Here is a 27,986-nt window from a genome sequence, read left to right as displayed (position 1 = left end):
TTCTTACAGTGTAATGTTTTATTGAGCTGTAATGTCTGAAAATGTTTTGAAAGTAGATTTTTGTTAAATGGCAATGGCAAATTTGTGTTCCCATTCCCAGCAATTATAGAAATGAATGAACCATTACTATACAATACTAAAGAACATCTCGCAAAAATGAAAAATACATTGACATATAAAAATAGTACAATTAATTTTGTATACTACTGCCCTTTAAGTATTATTTTACAAAAAAATGTTCAAAGAAAATATGAGGTGTGATTTAGCAGGAACAAAGCAGCTCATTTTAAGCAAGGCATAGGAACACATATTACAAGATTTAGAAGCCCTTATAAAAGATACCTCAGATCACTTGTTAACACCAGCCTCATTGAATAAGCAGCATACAAACAGAATTTCAAAGCAATACAAAAAGCTGTTTCTCTTACTAAAGTTAATTTTTCTTCACTTCCCACTGATCAGGTGAACATAAATGGAAGTCCTGAAAGCCTACAGGCTACTCCGGAAGGACAAGAGCACCTGCAGGTCTCACTCCACAATTTAAACATTTATGACACTTATTTTCAAAATGCTTTTAAATGAGCAATGAAAATGATCAACGTAAACTGCATTAATTCCTAAAGCATTAGTCAAAACCAGTTTTTTTTTATTTATTTATTTATTTTTTTTTTTTTTTAAACTGAATCATGCTCTTCCAATTTTATTGACTCCCTTCTCAGGACATCGGTACACATTCCACCTACCTTAGCCCACTGATTACTCTACTGTTGACAATCTAACAAAGCTTGTACGCATTCTTCTACAGAGTCAATACACCATGTACTATAAATAATTTTGTACATATTTAGTATTCTATTAGCAACCTTTTACAGTTTTGCATACAAGGTTATTTTAAAATGTATGTTTCTCTTGCAAAAGCACAATAGCTGTAAAAGGGATCATCTTGAACCAAGGTGAACTTGAGTGAAATTCCTGCAATGGAATAAAATAATTTTTCAAGAGCATTTCTTTCTAAATTGCAGCTGAAATGTGTGTTGTGTAGAGAATTCTTCAATCATATCAGTTTAGACAGTTTTAGTTTTGGAGATTAGAGTTAAAAATAAAATAGTAAAATTTTATTTAAAAAATGCTGACATTCATAATTTCTGTCATGAGTTACTAATTAAATGGAGACACCTTCAAAAATCTATAGCAAGACTCACATGCACACATTCATACACAGATGCACACACTGTCCCTCCTGAGTGGCATACATGAAATCCACTTGTATGTACTCCCTGTTTCAATGTGCTGGGCTGTATATGGTCATAAGTATCAGATATTCAGGCGTAGAAATGGGTAAACAGGTTTGTCAGAGTCACAGTCAAAGGTGAAGAGCCTGTGCTTTCTGTCCACATCATAAATAGATAGCTGCTTTTCATCCCAGTCAAGAAGACATCCTAATTTTTTAGGGTCTGATGCAGGAGTGATGGGAAATGGACCAGTGGATGTTGGGATCAGGGCACAGTAAATTTGGTTACTTTTATGAGCCAAAGCCCACATTCCTTCGCCAGGAGACATTTTCTTTAAAACGTCCCATCCACCTCTTATTTCGACACCTTCTTTGGCTAAACCCGCAACCCAGGATTTTTCACCAACCTCAACCTCCCAATAGTGATGACCTCCAGAGAAAGGGGTGTTGGATTTATCATCTGAATTTAGCAAGGTTACAGTTGCTGTAAACAAAAGAGAAAAGCAAAATAAATTAAACAAGTTCAAATATCATCTCACAGTAAATGTTAGCTTTGCAATAAAGAGATACAGAACACCATACTGAGTCTACATTTTTTTTTTTTTTTTTTTTTTTTATAAGTGAAATCATAAAAAGTATTTATATATGAACATTGCAATGATGATTTAGTTTCCTAGAAGGTTAAGAAAATCAACCCATTCCTTTACTTTCTAAATCTTCTGTCTCAATTTTCAGAGTAATTGACTGCCTGTGCCCACCCTGGCACCTCTTGATGCAAGGCACACCATTGCTCATCCTAACTTTGCATGTTTTAGATTTGGGAGGACAACTGGAGTACCCAAAAGTACCCATATGGGTAAGCGGAAGGCGACTGCGAATGGGCAAGAGTTGTTAAGTGGCCTCCCGGTTTCTAAACGGGAGTTAAAAATTGCATATTCACACGTTTATTAAGATATTATTCATCAGTCATATGCTCAAAATTATGTTTACAGGCAAAATTAGTTACAGTGGAAATATTAAAAGACATTGACAAATGGATTTTCCTGGGATTGTCTGCCATTCATCAAAAAAAAAAAAAAAGAAAAAGCTCATTAAAATGCATAAATCTCATTATTTCTAAACTCAGAATCAACTAAATTATCCATGTATATAGCTGCAATATATTCCCCTTACACGATGGATTTTGTTGTTATTAAGCCATTGCTGTGTGGTTTTGGTTTAATGCTTTGAATCACACTAGTGCTGGAAACTTTGGTAAAGTCCGAGATCATTTGAAGACTTCACTGTAATAATAAATGAGGGACGTAGAGCTAGGGAGTTGAAATTCAACACTCAAATGTCATCTCAGGCCCGTGTCATGCACTGTGTTGTTCACCATACTTTCACCAGTAGCTCATTGGGGGGAAAAAAAGCCAACATCAATTTAATTCTTTACATAAATAATTTTCTTCTCTACACGACTGCAATACTAGTATTTCAGTATTCCCACAGACTGACAGTGGATTTTAGCCTCTCTCTTGGCTTTGCTAGCTGAAGTTTAATTTATACTTGGGTATCATAAGGTCTTTGTGCATTGTTTCCATGAATATTGCGCATTTAACAATGAGAAGATAGTTGTTTTGGATGTTTCTCAGATACATACAATACAAAGATCAACACTATAAAGCCAAACATGAGGTAGATTTGGAATATTCCAAATAGACCTGCATAAACTAAATTTTGAACTCCAATGGAGAGTGAAACATTATGAAATATGTCAACACAAAACAAACGCCATAATTATATCACAGCAATGCAAATACCTCAAAGAATATGTTTCCTTTGAGAACTTCAGATATAGTGCTTTTGAGGAATTATTTGATGTGCGAAGAGCGGATTCTAAATTGAGATATCATGAGTTGATGAAAAACAAGCAGTTTTTTCAATTTCATTCTTTCTTGTGATTGTGTCTTCTCCAACTCCAGTCATCACCCAACTCTGCGCAATGTGAAATTGTGGAGTTGCAGATGAAAGACACTCTAGTATATGAGCCATGATAAGGTGTTGGTTACTTCTGGAACTTGGTCTATAACACATATGGTAATATTCTTTTTTTTCCTCAACACATACCTGTGAACTCTACATTTTCCACAATGAACATGACAAAGAAAGGATTAAACAGGATGACTAAAGCACTCAGAAATGCTACAACATTACAGCTGTCAAGCAGATGTATGCACATTTTTATTCACATCACCAATAAGGCAGGTCTGTTCCACTTTTAACTGGTTTCTTGCACTCTGGTAGGAATACAAAAGTCAATTATTGTGTGCTTATTTATGCTCATTTTCTCTCACCAATATGTCCCCTAAAAAGCAAAAAGCATAAGGACCACTAGGCTAGGCAGACTATGCAACTCTCAGTCAACTAGTTAAAATTCCAGAATTAAAATAAGTGCATGAATCTAAAGTTATTATAAACATAAGTGGAAAGGTGCTAATTTTTTTGACATAATATTTCTGGGGATATAGTCAGTATATTATTTGACAATGTTAACTTACAATTCTTATGGTTTTGAATGCGCTTCCATTCTGGAAAAAAAAAAACACTTCTGTGAGAAGTTAAAAAAAGACAGTAATTTAAGTCTTCATTTATGCTTTAAATGTATTTGGCTAGGTTCATCACAGTTTTTATGCTGCCTAATAAATGCTTGACTTGAATTTCTGTGCCTTTATGGAAAACTCTAAAGTTACTTTGGTCTTATATTGTAATCCAAAACGATCTATTTTGCTGTACGACTGTCCCAACAGATTTTGCGAATCAGGAATTGTGTACTGTTTATAAAAGTACAAAAGTACTTATTTAACATGAAGAGAAGAGAAAAGAGCTAGATCCTAGAAGAAACAGTTATAAAGCAAGATACTAGGCTGTAGAAGACTTTAATAATTTACTGCATGGTGGACAAACAAATGTGCTAAACTATGACAAAGCAACTTACCAAAATACTAAGAAAAAAATAAAGCCTACCACAGGTCATTTAATTTACCCAGTGACTGTTCACTGGACTGTTACTACTGCTGCTCTAAAAAGTCAGGTGTGTTTTAATTACAAAATGGCTGCAACATAATGAAACAAATGCTCATTACAGACATGTGAATAAGTTTTAAAAGCTGCACTGAAGAAGATGTAGCATTTTTAAATTTTAAATAATAATTTAGCAATTAAGGAAACCTGGGTAAACTTAAAAGTAAAAGACAGACAGGTTCACAACAGAGTAAATCAAACTATACAGCAGTCTATAGCTATAATAGTTTACACATCAGTTTACAACGTTCAAATATTACACAAAAAAAGATTAAAAAAAAAAAAAAAAAGATCTTACCTGAGTCATTGACTACCCTTGCTTGGTCTATAATGAAAACAGAGGAAATGGTATTAAATTCACAAGTAAATGCTTTGGAGGAGTTTCATCAGTGAGGTTAATGTATTAACCTGTGCCATGGTCATGTGTGATGCAAAACTATCACTTCCGACATCAGCATTAACCTAGTCAGAGATCTAGGCTGCTATTGTTGGGCAGGAAAAGAATTAAATAGAAATGCGCTCTTTAACTCACCCAATTCTTTCTTCAGTTTCTCATACTCTAAAAAATAAATATAGTGAGACAGTTTTAAAAACAAAGTAAAATTCTAACATGGTTAATATTATTGATTGGTGACTACAAGGTAGCTTAGACAATTTGCCTTTTTGCATCAATAATGGGCAGTGTTGCATACAGTATGGTGATTTTTTCCATGGCCTTTCTTCTCCTGATGCTTCTTTAAACAGTATTCCTCTTAAAAAAAGACTGCCTTATTCATTAATTGTCTTCATATTTTTACATACGTATCAGGAGGTGTATATTGGAGGGTTACGTCAGGAAGGGCATCCAGTGTAAAATTTTGCCAAATCAATATGTGGACAACAATACAAATTTCCATACCGGATCGGTCGAGCCCCGGGTTAACAATGACTGCCACCAGTACTGTTAGCCAACAGGGTGCTGGCGGAAATTGGGCTACTGTTGAGAGAGGAAGAAGGTCAGAGGATAGTGGATTTTGCCTAAAGGATGGACATGGCTGTGGTGAATACGTATTTTAAGAAGAGGGAGGAACATAGGGTTACGTACAAGAGTGGAGGAAGATGCACACAGGTAGATTACATCCTATGCAGAAGAGTTGATCTGAAGGAGATTGAAGACTGCAAAGTGGTGGCAGGGGAAAGTGTAGTTAAGCAGCATAGGATGGTGGTCTGTAGGATGACGTTGGAGATCAAGAAGATGAAGACAGTGAGGGCAAAGCCAAGGATCAAATAGTGGAAGTTGAAAAAGGAAGACTGCAAGGTTGAGTTTAGGGAGGAAGTGAGACAGGCACTGGGAAGCAGTGAAGAGTTACCAGACAGCTGGGAAACTACTACATCTGCTGTAAGGGTGACAGCAAGAAGGATGCTTGGCATGACATCTGGAAAGAGGAAAAGGAAACCTGGTGGTGGAATGAGGAAATACAGGAGAGTTACAGAGGAAGAGGATGGCAAATAAGTGGGATAGTCAGAGAGATGCAGAAAGTACACAAGAGTACAAGGAGATAAGGCGTAAGGTGAAGAGAGAGGTGGCGAAGGCTAAATAAAAGGCACATGATGAGTTGTATGAGAGGTTGGACACTAAGGAGGGAGAAAAGGACCTGTACCGATTGGCTAGACAGACAGACGGACCGAGCTGGGAAAGATGTGCAGCAGGTTAGGGTGATAAAGGATAAAGATGGAAACGTACTCACAAGTGAGGAGAGTGTGTTGAGCAGACGGAAAGAGTACTTTGGCAGGCTGATGAATGAAGAGAACGAGAGAGATAATTTGTTTGTTGGATGGATGGATGATGTGGAGATAGTGAATCATGAAGTGCAATGGATTAGCAAGGAGGAAGTAAGGACAGCTATGAAGAGGATGAAAAATGGAAAGGCCGTTGGTCCAGATGACATACCTATGGAAGCATGGAGTTGTTTAAGAGAGATGGCAGTGGAGTTTTTAACCAGATTGTTTAATGGAATCTTGGAAAGTGAGAGGGTGCCTGAGGAGTGGAGAAGAAGTGTACTGGTTCCGATATTTAAGAATAAGGGGGATGTGCAGGACTGTAGTAACTACAGGGGGATAAAATTGATGAGCCACAGCATGAAGTTATGGGAAAGAGTAATGAAAGCTAGGTTAAGAAGTGAGGTGATGATTAATGAGCAGCACTATGGTTTCATGGCAAGAAAAAGCACCACAGATGCAATGTTTGCTCTGAGGATGTTGATGGAGAAGTTTAGAGAAGGCCAGAAGGAGTTACATTGCGTCTTTGTGGACCTGGAGAAAGCATATGACAGGGTGCCTCAAGAGGAGCTACGATATTGTATGGGGAAATCAGGAGTGGCAGAGAAGTACGTAAGAGTTGTACAGGATATGTACGAGGGAAGTGTGACAGTGGTGAGGTCTGCGGTAGGAGTGACGGATGCATTCAAGTTGGAGGTGAAATTACATCAGGGATCGGCTCTGAGCTCTTTCTTATTTGCAATGGTGATGGACAGATTGACAGACGAGATTAGACAGGAGTCCCCGTGGACTATGATGTTTGCCGAGGACATTGTGATCTGTAGCTATAGTAGGGAGCAGGTGGAGGAGACCCTGGAAAGGAAGATATGCTCTAGGGAGAAGAGGAATGAAGGTCAGTAGGAACAAGACAGAATGCATGTGCAAATGAGAGGGAGGTCAGTGGAATGGTGAGGATGCAGGGATTAGAGTTGGTGAAGGTGGATGAGTTTAAATACTTGAGATCAACAGTACAGAGTAATGGGGATTGTGGAAGAGAGGTGAAAAAGAGTGCAGGTAGGGTGGAATGGGTGGAGAAGAGTGTCAGGAGTAATTTGTGACAGACAGGTATCAGCAAGAGTGAAAGGGAAGGTCTACAGGACGGTAGCGAGACCAGCTATGTTATATGGGTTGGAGACGGTGGCACTGACCAGAAAGCAGGAGACAGAGCTGGAGGTGGCAGAGTAAAAGATGCTAAGATTTGTGCTGGGTGTGCCGAAGATGGATAGGATTAGAAAGGAGTACATTAGAAGGTCTGCTCAAGTTGGACGGTTGGGAGACAAAGACAGAGAGGTGAGATTGCATTGGTTTGGAAATGTACAGAGGAGAGATGCTGGGTATATTGGGAGAAGGATGGTAAGGATAGAGCTGCCAGGGAAGACTAAAAGAGGAAGGCCTAAGCGAAGGTTTATGGATGTGGTGAAAGAGGACATGCAGGCGATGGGTGTAACAGAACAAGATGCAGAGGACAGAAAGATATGGAAGAAGATGATCCGCTGTGGCAACCCCTAACGGGAGCAGCCGAAAAAAGAAGAAGAAGAAGAAGATCAGGAGGTGCATGTTGCACAAATGATTAAAACCTGAAATGTCTCTCAGACCCTTCTTAAATAAAGATATTGCCTCCTTCTCCCCCTCCACCCCCAAAAAGCCCATGATAAATTGCATCCCCGTCCATGCTCACGCTCTTCCTCCACACATTTTGACAACTGGCTTAGTGCTTTTAATGCAGTCTTTATTCACTAAGGCACCATCACTATTTGATCAGAACAAATTAAATCCTTTAACATCCTTGACAAATTAACATTATTTCAATTTGACATTCCTTTTAGGGATGAATACTGCAGATAAAATTTTAAAATGGTTTAAAAATAAATAAATTACATAAAATAAATTCTCACCTGCTTTGGCATCCTTCTTTTCCCTTTCTGTTAAGAGAATAATTTCAAAGATAAGGTATTTCTTTTTAAAACAATGTTAGATATAGCAGATGAGTGTATTTTTAAAATCAATCATACCAATGATGAAAATTACAGGCCTCTCTCATCTTTTTAAGTGGGAGAACTTGCACAATTGGTGGCTGGCTAAATACTTTTTTGCCCCACTAATATTATATATATATATATATATATTACATACACACACACACACATACAGTACTGTGCAAAAGTTTTAGGCAGGTGTGAAAAAAATGCTGTAAAAGAATGCTTTCAGAAATATGATTGTTTATTGTTATCAATTTACAAAATGCAAAGTAAGCGAACAAAAGAAAAATCTAAATCAAATCAATATTTGGTGTTACTACCTTTTGCCTTCAAACCAGCATCAATTCTTATAGGTACACTTGCACAAAGTCAGGGATTTTGTAGGATTATAGTCAGGTGTATGATCAACCAATCATACCAAACAAGTGCTAATGATCATCAATGTCGCACGTAGGTTGAAACACAGTCATTAACTGAAACAGAAACAGTTGTGTAGGAAGCTTAAAACTGGGTGAGGAACAGCCAAACTCTGCTACCAAGGTGAGGTTGTGGAAGACAGTTTCATGTCATGGCAAGATTGAGCACAGCAACAAGACACAAGGTAGTTCTACTGCATCAGCAAGGTCTCTCCCAGACAAAGATTTCAAAGCAGACTGGGGTTTCAAGATGTGCTGTTCAAGCTCTTTTGAAGAAGCACAAAGAAACGGGCAACGTTGAGGATCGTAGACGCAGTGGTCGGCCAAGGAAACTTAGTGCAGCAGATGAAAGACACATCAAGCTTATTACCCTTCGAAATCGGAAGATGTCCAGCAGTGCCATCAGCTCAGAACTGGCAGAAACCAGTGGGACCCAGGTATACCCATCTACTGTCCGGAGAAGTGTGGCCAGAAGTGGTCTTCATGGAAGAGTTGCAGCCAAAAAGCCATACCTCTGACGTGGAAACAAGGCCAAGCGACTCAAGTATGCATGAAAACATAGGAACTGGGGTGCAGAAAAATGGCAGCAGGTGCTCTGGACTGATGGGTCAAAATTTGAAATATTTGGCTGTAGCAGAAAGCAGTTCGTCGAAGGGCTGGAGAGCGGTACAATAATGAGTGTCTGCAGGCAACAGTGAAGCATGGTGGAGGTTCCTTGAATGTTTGGGGCTGCATTTCTGCAAATGGAGTTGGAGATTTGGTCAGGATTAATGGTGTTCTCAATGCTGAGAAATACAGGCAGATACTTATCCATCATGCAATACCATCAGGGAGGCATATGATTGGCCCCAAATTTATTATGCAGCAGGACAACGACCCCAAACATACAGCCAAAGTCATTAAGAACTATCTTCGGCGTAAAAAAGAATAAGAAGTCCTGGAAGTGATGGTATAGCCCCCACAGAGCCCTGATCTCAACATCATTGAGTGTGTCTGGGATTACATGAAGTGACAGAAGGATGTAAGGAAGCCTACATCCACAGAAGATCTGTGGTTAGTTCTCCAAGATGTTTGGAACATCCTACCAGCAGAGTTCCTTCAAAAACGGTGTGCAAGTGTACCTAGAAGAATTGATGCTGTTTTGAAGGCAAAGGGTGGTCACACCAAATATTGATTTGATTTAGATTTCTCTTTTGTTCATTCACTACATTTTGTTGATTGAAAATAAATGATTAACACTTCAATTTTTGAAAGCATTCTTTGTTTACAGCATTTTTTCACTCCTGCCTAAAACTTTTGCACAGTACTGTATATATATATATATACACACATTCATACTTTTTTTTTTATTTTTTTTTTTTTAAACCAAACTTAGTTTTCTAATTTCTATATTGTTCCCAAAACACAGAACTTGGGAAATAACAGTTTACTAAATTAGCACAGGAGTCCAATTAAAAACAGAAACTGATAAGAATAAAAACCTGCAGCCACATTGGGTCCCCAGGACCAAGTGTGAAAACCCTGTATTACATACATTAACCAGGTGATTTGGTAGAGTATAAAAAAGTAAACCCAGTAAAATTACCTACCTAGCAAATATACATAACTATCTGTATTAAACCAGTTAAAATGGAAAACAGCTTTGGGTTGTCAATTCTATTTTTTAAGATATTCATCCTCAAACCCTTTCAATCTAACTCAGCGTTGCTGGGTAGTGGTGGCAAGGGTTCTGTTGGACCTCATCCCACACATATCGGGTGCAAGGAAGAATGTTGTCCAGGACAGTGTGACAGTCCATCACAGGGCCCACTCACGCATATATGCACACACAAACTCACATTTACACACACGAAATGTGGAATCACCAATTGATCCAACACACGTCTTTGGAGAAACAGGAGGAAAACTGGAGAAAAAGACATATTCAACACAGATAATAACTCATGAGTTTGCATAGCTACCAACTAAACTACTGTAAAACTAGACCTTTATTTAAAAAAAAAAAAAAAAAATTGCCACTTTATTATTTTTTATGGCTTTGGCTGTTTGTACACTCCCTTTATTTCACATTTATACACTAAATGGTTTTCTGTAATGCACCCCTCAAGAAGTGCAATTTCAAGTAGTAATTTTTTTATCCTCCAAAGGAGTATTTCGCTACTCGGCTACAGTAGTGCAATCCTCATTTTGGGACTCGTTAACAATGTTCAGTCATGCTGCAATAAACTATACTATACTGAACTCATTGAGCTCTACTTTCTTGTTTAGTATATAAATGAACGTAATTAAATCTAGCAAATAAAGAACTACTGAAACAACTACATTTTACAAAGTCGATATGTAACCAACTATCACATTGTAAAAACTACTTGAGTTCTACATAATACACATGCTTGGATAATTAGAAATTATAACTAGAAATCTCACAAATTAACCTATTATTTGCTTTATCAGTTTAATTTTTATTCCAATTAGTAGTGGTTGGCAGTGCTGACTGACAATTCAAGTGTTCAACTTCCAGCACGTGTCACCCGTGCAAAGTTCATATGTTCACCAAATGTCTGTCTTTTCCAGATTCTTCAGTTTCTTCCAGCATCAGAAAGAAGTGTATGGCAAGTTAAATGGCATCTCCAAACTAGCTGAGTGTTAGTGAGTGTGCATGTGTGACAGTTAGAATGCTCTGTGTTGGATTGGTTCTGACTTGCACCAGATGCTGCTCTAGTAGTAAAAAAAAAAATGAAAAAAAGAATGATATTTCCTTTATCTTACAAATAGCATTAAGAATTTAGTGGTTTGCACATTAATATGCCATATCTGTTAACTGTTTTTAAATTTCCATTGAGATGGATCCTGGACAAAACCACTAACAAACGTAACTATAATTTTCTATTTTTAAAAATCACTCAGCTGTGTAGGCAAACTACAGTACAGTGATCCCTCGCTATATCGCGCTTCGCCTTTCGCGGCTTCACTCTATCGCGGATTTTATATGTAAGCATATTTAAATATATATCGCGGATTTTTTGCTGGTTCGCGGATTTCTGAGGACAATGGGTCTTTTAATTTCTGGTACATGCTTCCTCAGTTGGTTTGCCCAGTTGATTTCATACAAGGGACGCTATTGGCAGATGGCTGAGAAGCTACCCAACTTACTTTCTCTGATCCTGACGTAGGGGGTATGAGCAGGGGGGCTGTTCGCACACCTAGACGATACGGACGCTCGTCTAAAAATGCTGAAAGATTATCTTCACGTTGCTACCTTCTGTGTGCAGCTGCTTCGTGAAGCGACATGCTGCACAGTGCTTCGCATACTTAAAAGCTCAAAGGGCACGTATTGATTTTTGACTTTGTTTTTCTCTGGCTCTCTCTCTCCCTGCTCCTGACGGAGGGGGTGTGAGCTGCCGCTTTCAACAGCTTTGTACCGGCGGTGCTTCGCATACTTAAAAGCCAAACAGCCCTATTGATTTGTTTGCTTTCCTCTCTGTTTCCTTTGAAGAGGAAGATATGTTTGCATTCTTTTAATTGTGAGACAGAACTGTCATCTCTGTCTTGTCATGGAGCACAGTTTAAACTTTTGAAAAAGAGACAAATGTTTGTTTGCAGTGTTTGAATAACGTTCCTGTCTCTCTACAACCTCCTGTGTTTCTGCGCAAATCTGTGACCCAAGCATTACAATATAAAAATAACCATATAAACATATGGTTTCTACTTCGCGGATTTTCTTATTTCGCGGGTGGCTCTGGAACGCAACCCCCGCGATGGAGGAGGGATTACTGTAATTACAAAAAAAAAAAAATAAATGCTCAGTTATTGTCTTCCTTCAATATATCTGATATCAGCACATATCTGAATACAGAGTGTACCACACATCTTCCAACTGAATATGTTTGTACACAAAAAACATCTATACTACTAATAAAGTTAATGTAGCACTTTCAAACATCTTAATTCAGATTTACAAGGAATACTCCGATACCATTTTTAATAAATGTTTTTCATATTTAAGTCTTATATGTGCTAATTTTGGCTTTCAGTAAAGAATGTATTTTTAAAAAATGATTCAGCAATGCCGACCCTCAGATGCTATTAATAAATGCTGACTGCTCATGTTTAATAAACTTTGTTTTTTCCAGTCTGAACATGACAAATTAAAATACACAAAAATTTAAAAATGTACTGCACACATAAAATGTTTTAGTAATGACATACAGATTGTATAATACAACCACTATTGCTTCATTACTGTACCAACACAAATGTAATGAAAAGAAATTTCTTATGCTGGTTCACTCAAGTGAAGTCTTACCCTTGGCCTTAGACTGAGCAATTCATACAGAGTCTGCATTTGCAGTGACATTAAAAAGATATGTATGTACAGTTACCTAGGCAAGCAATTTAATGCAAAAATTTACAAACAAATGTTTTAAAGATGGGGGGGGGGGGGGGGATTAATAACATTTAACAGAGGAAAGCAGCAAAGCGCTGAAATTACTGCAAAATGGAATTGGAATAGCAAGCCTTACCAAACTCCTCCAGTAAGGGCTCTTTCTCTGTAAGACAAAAATAAATGTTTAAAGACATGACTATTAGCTGAACCAGTAAGTAACTAAAAGTGAATTCTTCATTAGCATCATGCCAAAAGAAAGGACTACTGGTCTTAAAATGAAAAAGAAACACCACCTGTTTTGCCATAGCAGACATTTTACATGCAATAAACATGACATCTACCTCAGGGTAACTGAACACTGGGCTCACAATGACTAAATTCACTACGAATCACTGAATTTCGGAGAACAGTAAGTTAACTAGCTTGTTCAATTGAGGGAATCGTTTGTCATTTCTCTGTCAAAACAACAGGGGTTTATCTTACTTTAAGTTGTATGAATTTTATTTCAATGTAAAAATGGAATGTTTTGATTCACTACTATGCAAAAGATTGTTGAGAAGCAGTAAAATGAAAGTGCATTGTTATGCGGTTAGGCTGCCAAATTACTAGTATCATTTTCCAGTCTGATAAAATACTTTACAGATTTAATAAAGATTTCAAACTCTATGTTTAATCTGTGCCCTTAAGGGATCTGTCTAGATGAAGACATGAAATGTGACAAAAAAAAAAACAAACAATAAATTAAATATTTTCATAGAGGACTTTTACCATTTTAATAAGAATGGCTCCATCTCTACATTAGACTGGAATTATTAAGTTAAATAATGCTATTTAATGTTTCAATTTAATAGCCATTAAAAGAATTCCCTGAATATTCAAGACATGCCTTCATGTTAAAAATACAGTGCTTGGTTACAGTTTTAAACCCTCAGTTACATACAAGCTGCTACAATAGTTTTATTTTTTTTCTTTTCTCATAACACTTGAGAAAAAATGAGAAATAGTGTTCAATACAAGAAAGCTTAGTTATGAGGAAAATCATAATATGAAAAACACAATGTTTTAACTTTTTTGGTTGATCAACCTGTTCAAGACTTTCAAAAGGTAATTTTAAAAAACCCAAGAGAAAAGGGAGGGAAGGAATTTCCAAATTTTAAAAACACTTCTACTTTAAAATTCAATGTTTTCTCTACAAACAATTAATAAAGGTTTGGGAGATTATTGAAAAAAGGCAACTAGAAGCCCTGTTTGCTCATACAGCATACAAACAAACTAAATTAAATTAGACGGTTTATATTTGACCAACTCTAAAAGGAAAGATACATGTAACAGACATTTAAAAAAAAAAAAATCAAAATTTTAAATTTAAATTGAAATAAAGTTAGAGACAATATAATGAAAAAAATTAGAACTTCTTGTTGTAATGTTTTTTATGGAAAATTACATTACAAAAATTAAAATTATCTTTACAATTTTCAGTTGTTAAAAAGTGTAACTGTTTACTTCAGGTTTATATCTTTTTAAAGTACAGAGCTCAGCTTGATCCTTACATACCTGCTTCAGATGCCTGGGCTTTCTTTTCTAAATAAGAGAAAAAATAAAATTACAGGATGAGGTCAAGCACTACTCATAATATGAAGCATTTAAGTTTAAAACAAGGAAGGTAATGACCTCAGAATCCAATGAAACCAAAAAAGTAAGATTTTAACAAAACTGATTTTATTTTTCTTGCCATGACAACCCTAATTTCTTTGAACAGCGTCCAACACTCACCCTTAATAATTTTCTTCTTCTCCCAAAACTTCCAAGCAACCCATGCAGCAACGGCAAGTGCTATTAGGAAAAGCACAATGAACGCAATGAACCAGGGTGAAACATCTGGGGGGAAATCACCTGCAAAATAATGAGATCTATTAAGACAAATAAAATAACTTCAGCATGTCAAGCCTAATCATCCCAAACACATTCTCTTCAAGTTCTTTCAAAGATAAATACACAATAGTGATATCTTAAAGTGACATTGGACACATACACCACCCATCAAAACTGGCCCTTTGGTTCCTATATTTTTGCCAGTGTACATGGTATGCTTTTTACATCTATACACACAATCACACTAAAGTTTTCACTCCAGTGACAACCACACTTCTTGCCCAATTTAAATAAAAAGTACAAGTCCTTCACAGTGCTCAACACTGACTTTAAAAGTACAGCTTTTCTTCACTGAAACGGAAAATACGGTTAGAATTTTTAAAAACCTGTTTGCAGTGACTAACATACCATGTCATTATCAGCTTATTAATAAAACTATGGCATAAAAGAATCTTTAAAATCTTTGTTGCCATGATAAATTTATTTTAGTTTGTCCATTTTACAGCATTTCAGCCTGAAGTATTATCACTTAACATGTCAGGGGGAGAGAAAACAAAACAAAAAACAAACAAACGAAAAAAAAGTCAGAATGTCATCCCTTTATTCCTAGTGTACGTCGTGTTATTTTCATGTTGTTTGATGCTTTAAATATAAATCCAGCAAACTGCTGTTCGATTACTCATCTGTCCCATAGGAAGTAGCCATGGAATTCATCCTTCACTTAGTTAACATACACACAATAGGAATCCATCCTAAAATATATTTTATAATCTTGCTTTAATGTAATACGGTTCACCAGCACATGGAAATAAACTGCTTAAACAAGTCTAAACTGACAAGAACTGGTTTCAGTAAACCATCCCTGAACCCAACAAAATGGAAACATTTTCCAACTTTTGACAGTGTTGCCATCTTAAAAGCATAAAGCCTCAGAGTACAAACACCATAAACAGTATAGAGATTCCCTAAAAGTTGCAACAAATTATCATTTAAATATTTTTAACACAGTTCAATATTATATATTTTAATAGATTTACAAATTGTCACACTTGCAGGCTTCAGGAGCACCTTTCTAGTTTTGAAAGGTAAAACAAACATGACAGGAGAAACATGAAGCACAGTCTTTAACGATTGCTAACTTTTTTTTCTTAATGTGGAGGAAGACATTTTGGGCATTATAAGGTCATCACTTCCATTATGCTGATGCAAGTTAGTTTTATTTTTGGACCCTGATCCCCAAGAGGACAGAACTAGATTTTAAAGACTGAACTGCCTACTGGACTAACACTTCTTCCATTTTGTTTTGAAGAATTTTTTTTTTTTTTTTTTTTGACAAGAAAAATCTTTCCATTAAATGAGTTTACTATCTCCACACCCAAACAATAACATACAATAAATACACATTCTGCATATACAGTATACCATTTTTTTTTTTTCCTACAAGTTTTTTCTGGGAGAGTCATGGCTGGGGGGCTGTCAAACAGACAGGGTCTATTAAAGTCTATTGAGGCATTCCTTGTGTGATATGGGGCGATACCAGAAATAAATCGTTATGTAGTAAATGTCAAGTAAACAAAAACATAACAATCCTCTACATATGTAATGAATGTTGTTGAAAAATCAGTGTATTCTGTGGCGTGATGTAATCTTAAATGATGTATCAAATTTGCAGCTCTAAACATCTTGGTGTAGGTTCTATCATAGTTGTCTTTCTCCTGGCACATGTTGCAGTTAATATATATTTCATCTTCATACACTTCAGCCGACTTAAACACAGCAGACTTATTATAGCAGCCTTGGATTCGATAGAATGTTTCAGAGCATCATGTTTACACCCCTGCTGGATTCATACTCCGGTCGCCCCGGTTACAAGACAGTAACGCAAACTCAGAGCTAAAGGAGACTTTTACATGAGTGTTACATGCTCATGTTTTTTTCACAGATATTCCACTTTAGACTTCCAACTATCCAAGACAGAGTGCCAACATTCTCAGATTTGTCATGGAGGCCTGACCCTTTAAGAGAACAGGAAGCCTGAGGTAAAATGTCTTCACATACTGCTAGAGGACACTGTGAAGGTGGCCCCAAAACTGTAGAAGCTATTTTGGTGTTAGGTGTGGAAGTGAACCAGGTGTGACGTTTATAAGGCTGCTCCTAGCCAGTGGTCCGGTATTTCTAGAGTTTGGGGGAGAGCGGTTTTATTTTGTATGTTGTGTTCTGCTTTGACTTTCCTTGTCATGCTTTTTTGGGGACATGATACATACTGCACATTTGGACTGTAAAACTTGTTATAACATTCAACTGCATAGACAATAAAGAGCAAGTAATATTACAGCAAGTGGGGGTTTCATTCTTTAGACAAACTGATCCTATACTGAGTATTAGACTGGTAATCATTGATTGTTCGTGGTTCTGGAACATTTTGCAGTTTTCTTGGGAAATCACATCACAATCTTCCCCAATCTGGATATACAAACTGTAGTAACTGCTGGTGGCCAGCTGCGAGTTGCATGAATCTGCAACATCTGGTTTACAAAGGCCCACAGAAGCAACTCTTTCACGTCACATGCAATACAAGTTTTCCTGCTGCTAATAGCATAAAAAGAGATTCTAAGGATTTTTTTTAATGAGATGTCAGGGATCCATAACTGGCAGCAACCACAGTGCAAATTACAAAATCTGGATTGAGAAATTGTGGTGCGTTTCCACAACAAAAACATCATTGAAATCAGTATAGCATTAACAGAAAAAAATATAGATTTAACATATTAAATGACTAGGTGTCAATGCAATCATTCATCATTATGTTTGTTCAGTTTAACTGAATAATCCATCAGTTTTGGTGCAATATTTTTTATGTCATTTGAAAAGTCAGTACCAACATTTCTTAGCATTAACATTTGTAATTACAAAGTCAAATTCAATATCTTTTTATTTAAAAATGAAGAAAGGAAATTGCAAAGTGATATGCTTTATTTCTAACTTTAGCCAATGAAAACAGTCTTAAAAGTGTTCTCATTTTTTGTGACATACGTTTGTAAAGAGTAAATCTTCCATACCAGTGATTCGTAGAGTCTCCTGGGTCTTGGTACCAAGCACTGGGTTTGACATTATGCAGGTCACCTGAAGATCATTTTCTGCTCTCATGCTCAGTGTTTCTTTGACATTAATGTGTTCCTTGTTATTTGCAATATTTTCTGACTTCTCACTTGCCATTGGCTTTCCATCTTCTCCCACTACCCATGATACCACTGGAGCTGGGTACCAGTCATTAGACACACATGTGAGAGTTACAATGCGGGAGACATACTTGTCCATTTGGAATTCAGGCCTGGTGCCCATATCTAAGGAAGAAAAAAAAACAGAAGGAAATGTGGAGATCAATAGTGATAAGGGGGATATAGGAATGTCAGTAATGCAAGGCACATGCCACTCTACATTTTACTAGGTAAATGCTTGCTTCATACCTTAAGTTTATGGCTAATGTAAAACAATGAAAGAAAGAAAAATAATATACAAAAAACATAAAAAGTAAACTACGTTGTCTAAAGATATACAGATTGCAAAAGCTGACTTACGCCCTACTTTTAATTCTGTCTTTACATATTTTTCCAATGCCCCATCGATTACTTTACACCAGTAATTTCCACTGTCTGCGCTGGTCAGATTGGAAAGGACCAGAGAAAGAATACCAGTGGTCATCTGTGACTGGTCCATTTTTGCACGGAATTCGTATCCTTTACTTCCTTGACCTTTTCCATTGTTGTAGGAGAATACTTGAACATCTCCAATACTTTCGCCATAAAACCATTCAACCTGCATGCCAAGTGCATCCTGGGAAGGAGAAAGAGAGCAAGACAAAGAGACTGTCCCAGCCAGAGAGCCCACCACAGATGAATTTGTCCGAAGGTCAAAATCTGCAACACAAGAGAATGTTATGTTACCACACTTTTTAAACAAAAAAAAAAAGATATGCAATATGATTGGTTGAGCTTTCTTGTACAATTTACTCATTACAATTTAAATTTATAGATCTGCTACCTGAATGACCAAAAAATTTATATACCAAGGATTTTGCATCCAAATAAAAGGACACATTGCTCCTTTTACTTCTAACCGATCAAAATGCTACTTGCACTTTTTATTTAAAAATTAAAAACACTCCCCTCTTTAATTATATAAAGTAAAAACAAAAAATAAATTTCAAACACTGCTTATACAATGCAATTAAATAAAGCTGTATTGTTTTCCATTTAAGCTATTAGAAGGGAAAATAGCTAACAAATTGGTTCTTATTTTACAATAATAAAATAGGCATCCTGTCACTGAGAGTCAGGGTGGTTAGAAGAATGCTAGAACAAGGAAAAGAATTGTATTTCCTTTTGCTTTTAATTTTTCATTCTTTTGTCATTTTGAATGTTTTTAGCATTTATTACACACTAACATTTACGTGCCTGTTGTCATTTATCTTTCACAAACATTTGTTGCGCACTTGCTTTTTCTACCAGTTAGTACTATACTGTGCACAAAAGCTACTTTTTCTTGAATCAACATGAACGTCTTGGTCAGAAAATATTGCACTCTAGTTCAAAAATGTGGGCTGCAAACATCTCCCTTGCATCCACATCTCCAATCATGGAGCCTGTCAAATCACTTATAAATCAGATTATTCACTAAATTTATAAAGACTAGCACAGGGAAATGTCCGACAATGGTACAAAAGGATGACTGCTTGTTTTGCTTTATATTCCTCTTGTTGCCTTTGCTCATTGGACATTCCAGCCCTTTCATCTGCCTTTCTTTGTGCTTCTTGTTGCTTTTATTAGTCAAACATTGCAGCCATCTTTTGGACAAGTTTTGTGTTGCATTATGCCCAGGCACAAACACCTGAGATTTAGTTTTAGTTTTTTTTTTATATAGATAGATATGAGACAAAGTAATGGCACCTTAGCAATCTAGAGAAGAAATTGAACAGATACTTAATCTTTTTGGTGTTAACCCCAAGTGTGACTCGGCTCGAAATTATATGTAATTAGTTAAGACCGAGTCAGATTCAGGTGACGTGTAATGATCTATTTACAGTGCTAAGCCTGAATATCTCTCAGTACAGTATTCTGCTGGCATCTTGTAGATAAAATAACATTATGCAGCAAATAATCATGAGTATTTCTATGTGTTTTGCCACTCTAAGGTAACTCATCAATATTTGTCGGGTGGTGCCTTCAACCCAAACACGACGGTATGTAAATGAGAAGCTTTAAAGCCAGTTAAAGTACAAAATAAAATTGAACCGTTAATTGAATCAAGTGATAGTGATGACAATATGAATTGGTTATTAGATGTTGTCACGGATAGTTTATGTGATGTACACCACGCAGCAAATTCAGTGATGTATACACCATACAACGAATTGTTGTGATATCCCTGCTGAATTCAGTTCCCTGAAGGTTCACAGTAGTGCAGGCAGGTGCATGGCAAAAAGGCAATATGACTGATCAAGTAGAACGACAACAAAGACAGTCTCTTTAGTACTGTTCACAATGCAGCAAGTGTCATTCACGTTAGGAGAAATGTGGAAGTCACTAATCCTTGTGCTCTGGTAGCCCACAGTAACACAAAAGGCAAATCTTGCACTGACATTATATCCTGTAATATTTTGGGACTGCAGAACCCTATATAAATAATTTTTGATCTATGAAACCCCTATGAAAATGTAAAAAAAAATAAAGATTATGAAATAGTTATGTGAAAAATATTTTTTCAAGTAAACATTTCTAAATATACTATATGCATGAACAGTTTAGATTTCTGTAAAATAATAAAAATGTTTCACAGTTCAAACCTATTAAATGTAAATGAGAAGGATATGCTTCCATTGTATGAAACAATTTATATGTAGTATAGGGTTTGTTAAAGATAGTTTTATTGTTTAGGTGCGACACTTAGCTTATTTTGATATTTTGTTTTTGTTGTAGTGACAGTCGAAAAGTTACTTTCACATAAGCATGTACAACTAGACTAAAGTAAGCACTGAAATGTTTATTTGCTTAAAATGTCCACATTCACTATGACTTTTTTACTTTACATTTATCAAAATGTAAACTAGTCTTCAAAATGTTTTGATATAACATGAGGAAAGATGACATTATCTTTTTCATTTGTAGTCAGATCATTTTTTACTTATTCATTAAGATTAAATGGATCCAGAATCTACAAAAAACCTTCTCTAGAGTCTCAACTTTTAGAAAAATAATTTTCATATTTAACTGACATTTTTGCAAATGATTAATCAGAATACAGTTTAAGTGGCAAAAACTGTAAACTTCATTGCTCTTTCTGCCTCATTCATTTGGTCAATTAAGCTTTGAAAAAAGTTATTTTCAATTATCTTTATGCGAAGTTAAATTTTCTTCTTTGGATATTTTATTCAAAATGGATACTCTCTAGTACTGATCCTTTCATTGCTGTTGCCCTTCAACACACTTAGAAGTCCTGATGATTAAGGCCAGTATGAAGCCCTTAAAGCATATTAAAATCGATAGTAAATTAAAAGAATGCAATTTGAAAAATAGGAATCGAGTGTAGTCAAATAATTTTTTAAAAAATATTATTAAGCAAATCACATGTCAAAAAAAAAAAATCAAGCCTTCAGTTGCCCACCTTTGGTTAAGAGAAACATATTCACAGAGACTACAAAACAGCATACTTCATGGATAAATACTAAAATGCAAATGCTAAATAAGTTTTTTGATTGACTTTGATGGCAAACTAATGTTAACGATTTTAACAACTATAAATGTGATGAATGTAATAAAAACATATACAGTATGCAATGCATTATAATTGTTAAGATTAGATAGATAATTACCCTTGGGATTAATAAAGTATCTAACTACAGGTAACATCAGTCCAATTAACTGCCTAATTCAGGATTTGTACACAAGCTAAGCAATAGTCTTATCACTCAAGAGCTCTGAAATAATAGATTAATGTAAAACAGACAAGATTGATTGACTTAACAAAGGAAGCCTTAAATTTGGATCAATGTAAAAAAGGAGGGAGAAGTTTGGACAAATAAAACACCATGAGTTTATGACATTAGAAATTTGAATCAATTTGATTCATCCATTAAACTCATACAAGTTTGTTTAACCAGCTATTGATGCAAATATAAATCTTAGAATAGCAAACATTACAACCCTAACCAGGGAATTCTCTAACAAACCAGAGTTTAAAGGCATGTTGTTACAAAAACAGCCTTCAAGAGTTTGTTTAGATGAAAATATCCTGAATTATCTTGGAATTCATTAATTCAATAGTACATATATAATTTTGAGTTTTAAGCAGTATTTTCCAGGTACTTGAGAGAAATGTTGAAAGAACAAATTTAGAATGTACATGTTAAATCAGGTAAGTTCATGATATTCTTTATAAAAATTATTCCCCAACTTCTTGTTACACTGGAGGTATCCCCATATCTATCACACATTAAAATTCAAGCCCTGCATTGTATTTTTATATTGAAGAATACCAATATTAGGTTTTTTTAATGATAGTTGGGAAATTACTTCATTGGTATGCCAGTACTTTAAAGGTGTGATTAATAATATAAAACACATACTAACAGTAAACAGAAAAAAGCACAATATTATTCACTTGAATAATGAAGGTACTTTTAATAAAAATCAGCTGAATGGGATTTCTGTTTTGTTCTGGTATCAAAAGGTATTGAGTACTGTACTATTTCAGTGGTACTGAATTTGAAAATTCTGGTATAGTGCCACCTTTATTAGGTTGGGTCCTGAAAACTGTCATAAAGAACAGATGACAGTTGCTCAGTTGCTCTGAAAGAAAATCGGTAGATCAGCCAAGTTTTGTAGGTGGGAAATGTGCTGGGACAAATCCTTGTCTGGCATAAGGAAGAGAGGCCAGAGCTAGGTTAAGAAAGCACGTAAAAGACAGCTCTTGATTGAACTTTTTAAATGTGTAAGTGGATAAGGCAACCCAACAGACAGAAAAAGCAGCCCTTCAGTTTATTCGTACATCTTATTACCCTGTTGTTTAGCAATTTGTTGTTTATGTTTACTGTTTGTACAATAGACACCCTAACTGGTTTGGCACATTGGTCGTCTTGGCTTTATTCTGGAGTTAAGATTTGCTTTAGTGTGTCTTTTATGTTCAGGATATATATATTAAAAAGAAAACCTTCATCTCACCTGCTGCTGAAGAATGAAGAAAGAAGATTAGTACTTCTATGAATAACAACTTCATCATTAGTCTTGGTAAAATCTGTATAAAAAAATGGCAAAATTACAATTTCATTTTAGGAGGAACACTGCAGATTTTGACAATGGAGGGAAAAAAAAAAAAACGTACTTCCCACAATGCATCATTACAAATGTAATTACAAATCTATAAAGTTTCAACTCCAATAGTCTTAAAGACAGAGTCAAGCGACAATATGAGGTTTACAAATGCACTCCAATAACTACTCCAGATTAATAGAAGTATTAATAGACATGTTTTACTTACAGCAGTATCTAATGTAACAACAAATCAGAAATGTCTTGTATAATTTTACGTATTAGTTGCAATGACTGCAACAACTTTTTAAACAATAAATGTGTTTCCAGATCTAGTAGAACTTTACCGTCATACCACTCTTGGTGCCGATCACTTTAGTAAAATTTAAAATAATAACAGAACAGAAAATTTTACACTTGATTCCTATTGTTAAACTTACTGCTTGTGCATTAGACCCAATTATAACTAGCACACTGAAAAACATTAGTAGTTGCTAAATCAATATTGTACATAATCAATAATTAATTGACATCATTTCAGATTCCGTAAAAGTTACCATTAAGAAAGAAATTAGATTTAAGATTTGAATGCCCTTAACAATTAATATATTAATTTCAACTCAACTTTTTATCTTGAAGACAATCTTTGGTAGTAACTTTTACATTCTTCATAACATATATTATACAGTATGTTATAATACCACCTTCTTAAGAATTTTAATTAAACCATCAGGCACAGTAATTAGCTGGTTTATCTCATACTTTTCAAATCATTTTCCCTATGTACAAAAGTCTGAACACAGAATTCCAGTTACACATGTTGTCCCCTGTGGTTCTGTACTAGAACCATTTTTTTGTTCTTTATTTATTGCAATTAGGAAACATCAAAATTCTTTCGTGTAAGTTTGACACTAATTATATAAATCAAGTAAACTGAATTACACATTTTTAATATATCAGTTATTAACTACATTAGTCAGGTAAAGTATATACTAAATTGCAATTATTTGTATTTAAATATCAAATTAGATAGAAAAAATAATTTCAGTTTTTAAAAAATGTATTTTTAAATTTACATTTTTAAAAATCAAATATTGGGTAGTATTGCTCAATACTGTGCAACAGTGTTTACAGATGTACATCTTTTTAATAATGGACTTGTAGGGATTACTAAAGCAATTATATTTATTCAATAACCATCTATACCTTTGAGAGTCTACCTAGCTCACGTAAGGGTTGAAATGACTTAAGGAGGTTCAAGAAAGATAGTTTTATTTCTCCTTGGGCCAAATAAAGTTTACAGAGGCTCAACAAATATAAAAAAATCCCCCCCCCCCCCCCCCCCCCCCCCCCCCCCCCCCCCCCCCCCCCCCGCAACACAAACAAGACAGACAAAAAAAAATTTAAATAAAAAATAACTTCTGTAATAAGAGAGAAATCACAGTAAGGGATTATAAAGGCATAGTGCCATGGGAGTGAAGGAGCCCCAGTACGGTTTCTTGACACATTTCTGTTGAGCAACTTGTTGACTAAAAGTACTTAATGATAAATGTGTCAAAGAGAGAATGTGTAACTTTGTTCACAATGGCCATGAGTCAAAGTGATCCATAACTGAGCCTGCCTTCTTATTGAGCTTGTTGAATCAGAAGCGACATTACCAGCTCAGCATACTGCACCTTAGAAAATTGCACTGGCAATTGCTGACTAACAGAACATGCAAAGTATGCCACTACCCAAAGAAATAAAGAAAAAACCAATCTGCTCTACCTTATCTTATTTAATTTCTTTGTGTAACTAGACCAATGCAGCCTATCACCAATGTGCGTAGAAGTTCTTTGGTGCGGTGAAAGCCAAGAAGCAGCTCCTTGGTTTTGCTGATGGTGAGTAGACATTTCTTTTCCAATCAAGAAAGTTCTCCACCGGAGTCCAATACTTTGTTTCATCCCTGTCATCAACACACACCATTACTGCAGAATCATGTGAGAATTTCTGCAACATATTTGACCTTGTATTATATTTATAGTCAACAGTACACACAGGATGAAAACAAAAGGTGACAGTACTATTCCTTGCACTCTTTGTATTTTTCTTTATACTTTTTCAGGCTCATAAAAACTGTGGTCTGCTGGACATATAATCCATTAGAGTGCCCAATGAAGCTGAAATTCGACATGACTCAAAACATCAGCCGGGCTAAAATCCTGCAGTGTATGTATAGTTGTTTATGAAAGCTATTTCAGCCACCACAAGACTATTTGGGACCTTAATTAACAACACAATACTGTAAAATGCTGTTAAAAACTCATTACTTTATATACAGTAATTAAAACATACATGAAATGAAATCATTCTGTTACCATTATTCTTTCTAAATCTGTTTCACTGCTAGAAAAATATTTTTTAACAAACATAATGTGATAACCAGGAGATGTGGAGTCAGTGCTAGAACAGTAAAAATGTACCGAGACTAAATAAATGTAAATTCTAATAATGTGTTCAAATTTCCAATTTCATAAACGTTGATTTGATTAAACTTTTTTCTTCTAGCCGTTAGATAAAAATATAGCCTCTTTTTTAAATTTCCAAATTGTCTTCTTATTTTTGTTTGCAACTTATTTAATAAATAATATGCAAAAGCCACAACAGCATCACTATAGCCTTTAAACCTAAACGTTAACAGGTTAGGGTGCTAAACAGTATTATTCACATTGGTAGTGATGAAATGCATTGTATCTTGCATTTTATACACTTTCAATCAACTTTGTAAATATAGTAAAACATTAAATATAGGAGTCTAATTACAAGTAGAGGAGTCTGAGTTGGTGGTATGATAAATTGAGGAGTTGGAGTTGAAGGTTGTGTGTGCTGACTCCACAGGCCTGGTGATATATGTTTCTCTAATGAATAGACTACATTACAAAAAATGAACCAACTTTCAATACAGTTAACTAAAAGCTATGTCACATTATGCAAGATTTTCAGTCATAGCCTTCATTGACACAATCTTAACAAGTCATTGGCAGTTGGTGGTACGCTCCCATGAATTTAGTTGCCTAATGTTACATACCCAATAACTTACTCTGACTAGACTGTGATTAGCTCAGGTAAAAACATTTGGGTCACTTGATTGAGATGTTTGGGCATGAGAGACAACAACCAATGAATGTACATCTAGTAGTACAATGCATTTAATGTGGCCGTTTTGAATCTCACAAACAGAACGGGAGTGGTCTCGTGTTTTACATACCATGACAGAATGGAAAAAAGAAAAAGGACCAAGACTGTGGCAGAACTAGCCACAGCTTTCAGCCCTTCATACAGTGCTGGCTCTATCAGGTAGCAGGCTGCTGACTGTCAGAAAAAGAGGCAAGCACAAATGTACTAGAAGTCCAGTACATAATCGGCAATTGTGACATGGGCAGCAATTTTCAGCCATTTAAACTGACGTGATGAGCAACTGTAGTGGGCAAATCTGACACACCCAAGGCCTAGAAGTCACAGAATGTGACATTGGCTTAGGCCCCTGACTGCAACCAAATGTTATGCCAGGTGTACATTTTATAATTTAAAGTTGAGTTTTCCTGTCTATCCTTGCAAGCCAATGCTCAATACTACAGACAGGAAAGATCTTAATAAATTTGCTGTTAAAACTCTTAATAGGTTTCTTCTTAAGCAAAAAGCATTTCTGTTGTTGACATGGTGCACTCACTCAACGGATATCTCTTTTTGGCTTCTCCACTATGGCTTGGCCATATCCTATATCCCTTAGAAGCTCAACAACATCTCTCATTTCTTTCTTGACATCCTACTATGTTTCATACCTATGTTGAAAGTAAGCATACACAGAAAAGCAAATCAGCGGTACGTATTACATTTTGTAAAATAAAACCACCACAAGCATTTCCTTTTAACTTTATGTCCATTAATCACAGGCTCAAACAAAAGAACACAACTTTTTCATGATTTAACTAAAAATAACCCTGTCAACACTTATGTATATTACGTGCCTGTCTAACTGTCTCATGACACGGTAAGTAATAGATGCGTTTCTAAAGTATTATCTGTTGTTTTCCGAATATACAGAAATACTGTAAAAAAAACCTGCACTACTGTAGTACAGCCAAAAGGGGGTTTAGACAGCTTATGTCCAGATTCAGGTAAGGGTGCTACTGGTGTTTTACTTTCAAACAGAATAGTGTGAAAAAGTTGCACTAAGGGCATTAAAAGAACTGACGGCATACTATTCTCTTGTATATATGAGCGGGATTTCACAAACTATGAAAACGAAGAGCCAGGCCCAAGCGGCATTTTATAAACTCGTAAGAACACTTAAGTGTCACAGTCCGGCCGTACCTGAGAAACAGTGTGTTGATAAACCTAAGTACACTTTATACTACAGCCTCATCGAGTATAAAACTGAAAAATAACTTCAATTAAGGTCATTATCAAATAGTTAATAAACAAACAAGGAGGCCTGGATAAACTTCACTTTCACTTTTGTTTTTGTTTTAGAAGCTCATAAAGTCTAAAGTCATAAACGGCTAAAAAGTAATAAAAATGAAAAAAACAGAACATAACAGCAATAACGATTATTAAAATACTGCATTTATACACATTTTTTCCTTGGTCACTTTTGCTTAATGTAATTTCGCTGCGCTTTCTATGTAGCTTCAATGCTATCTGGGATCGGTGAAATCGAAATTAAAAATTTCAAACTGTGGCAAGCACGGAAGTATCATTATTATTACTTAAAATAAGAAAAATGTATAAAGAACGAACATAGACCATGCATTACCTGAGACGTTACACCTGCAATCAAGAAATAATCTCGAGTCACTGCCGAGGTAACCAGTACCTAATGAAACCAAACAACGAACTCAACGTCGGGAGCGCGCACACACGTCAGCCCCGCCCACACATACAGACCCAGTGTAGTCT

The 27,986-nt window shown here is 35.7% G+C and overlaps 1 protein-coding gene across 1 annotated transcript; it reads right to left on the bottom strand.

Annotated features, from left to right (window-relative positions):
* LOC114660709 (butyrophilin subfamily 1 member A1-like) lies at positions 1 to 27,986 on the bottom strand. The gene is made up of 12 exons (XM_028813581.2): positions 27,844 to 27,986; positions 22,962 to 23,034; positions 18,324 to 18,662; positions 17,805 to 18,089; positions 14,647 to 14,766; positions 14,428 to 14,454; positions 13,010 to 13,036; positions 7,987 to 8,013; positions 4,827 to 4,853; positions 4,593 to 4,619; positions 3,772 to 3,801; positions 1 to 1,715 (listed from the first exon to the last, which is right to left on the bottom strand). Exons 2-12 carry the CDS (start codon positions 23,017 to 23,019, stop codon positions 1,315 to 1,317), a joined length of 1,368 nt encoding a protein of 455 aa, XP_028669414.1. The 5' UTR covers positions 23,020 to 23,034; positions 27,844 to 27,986; the 3' UTR covers positions 1 to 1,314.

The sequence above is a fragment of the Erpetoichthys calabaricus genome, chromosome 11 (assembly GCF_900747795.2).
Source record: "Erpetoichthys calabaricus chromosome 11, fErpCal1.3, whole genome shotgun sequence".
NCBI classification, from domain to species: Eukaryota; Metazoa; Chordata; class Cladistia; order Polypteriformes; family Polypteridae; genus Erpetoichthys; species Erpetoichthys calabaricus.
Note: the sequence above shows the minus strand (reverse complement) of the source record. Positions and strands in the feature narration are given on the sequence as shown.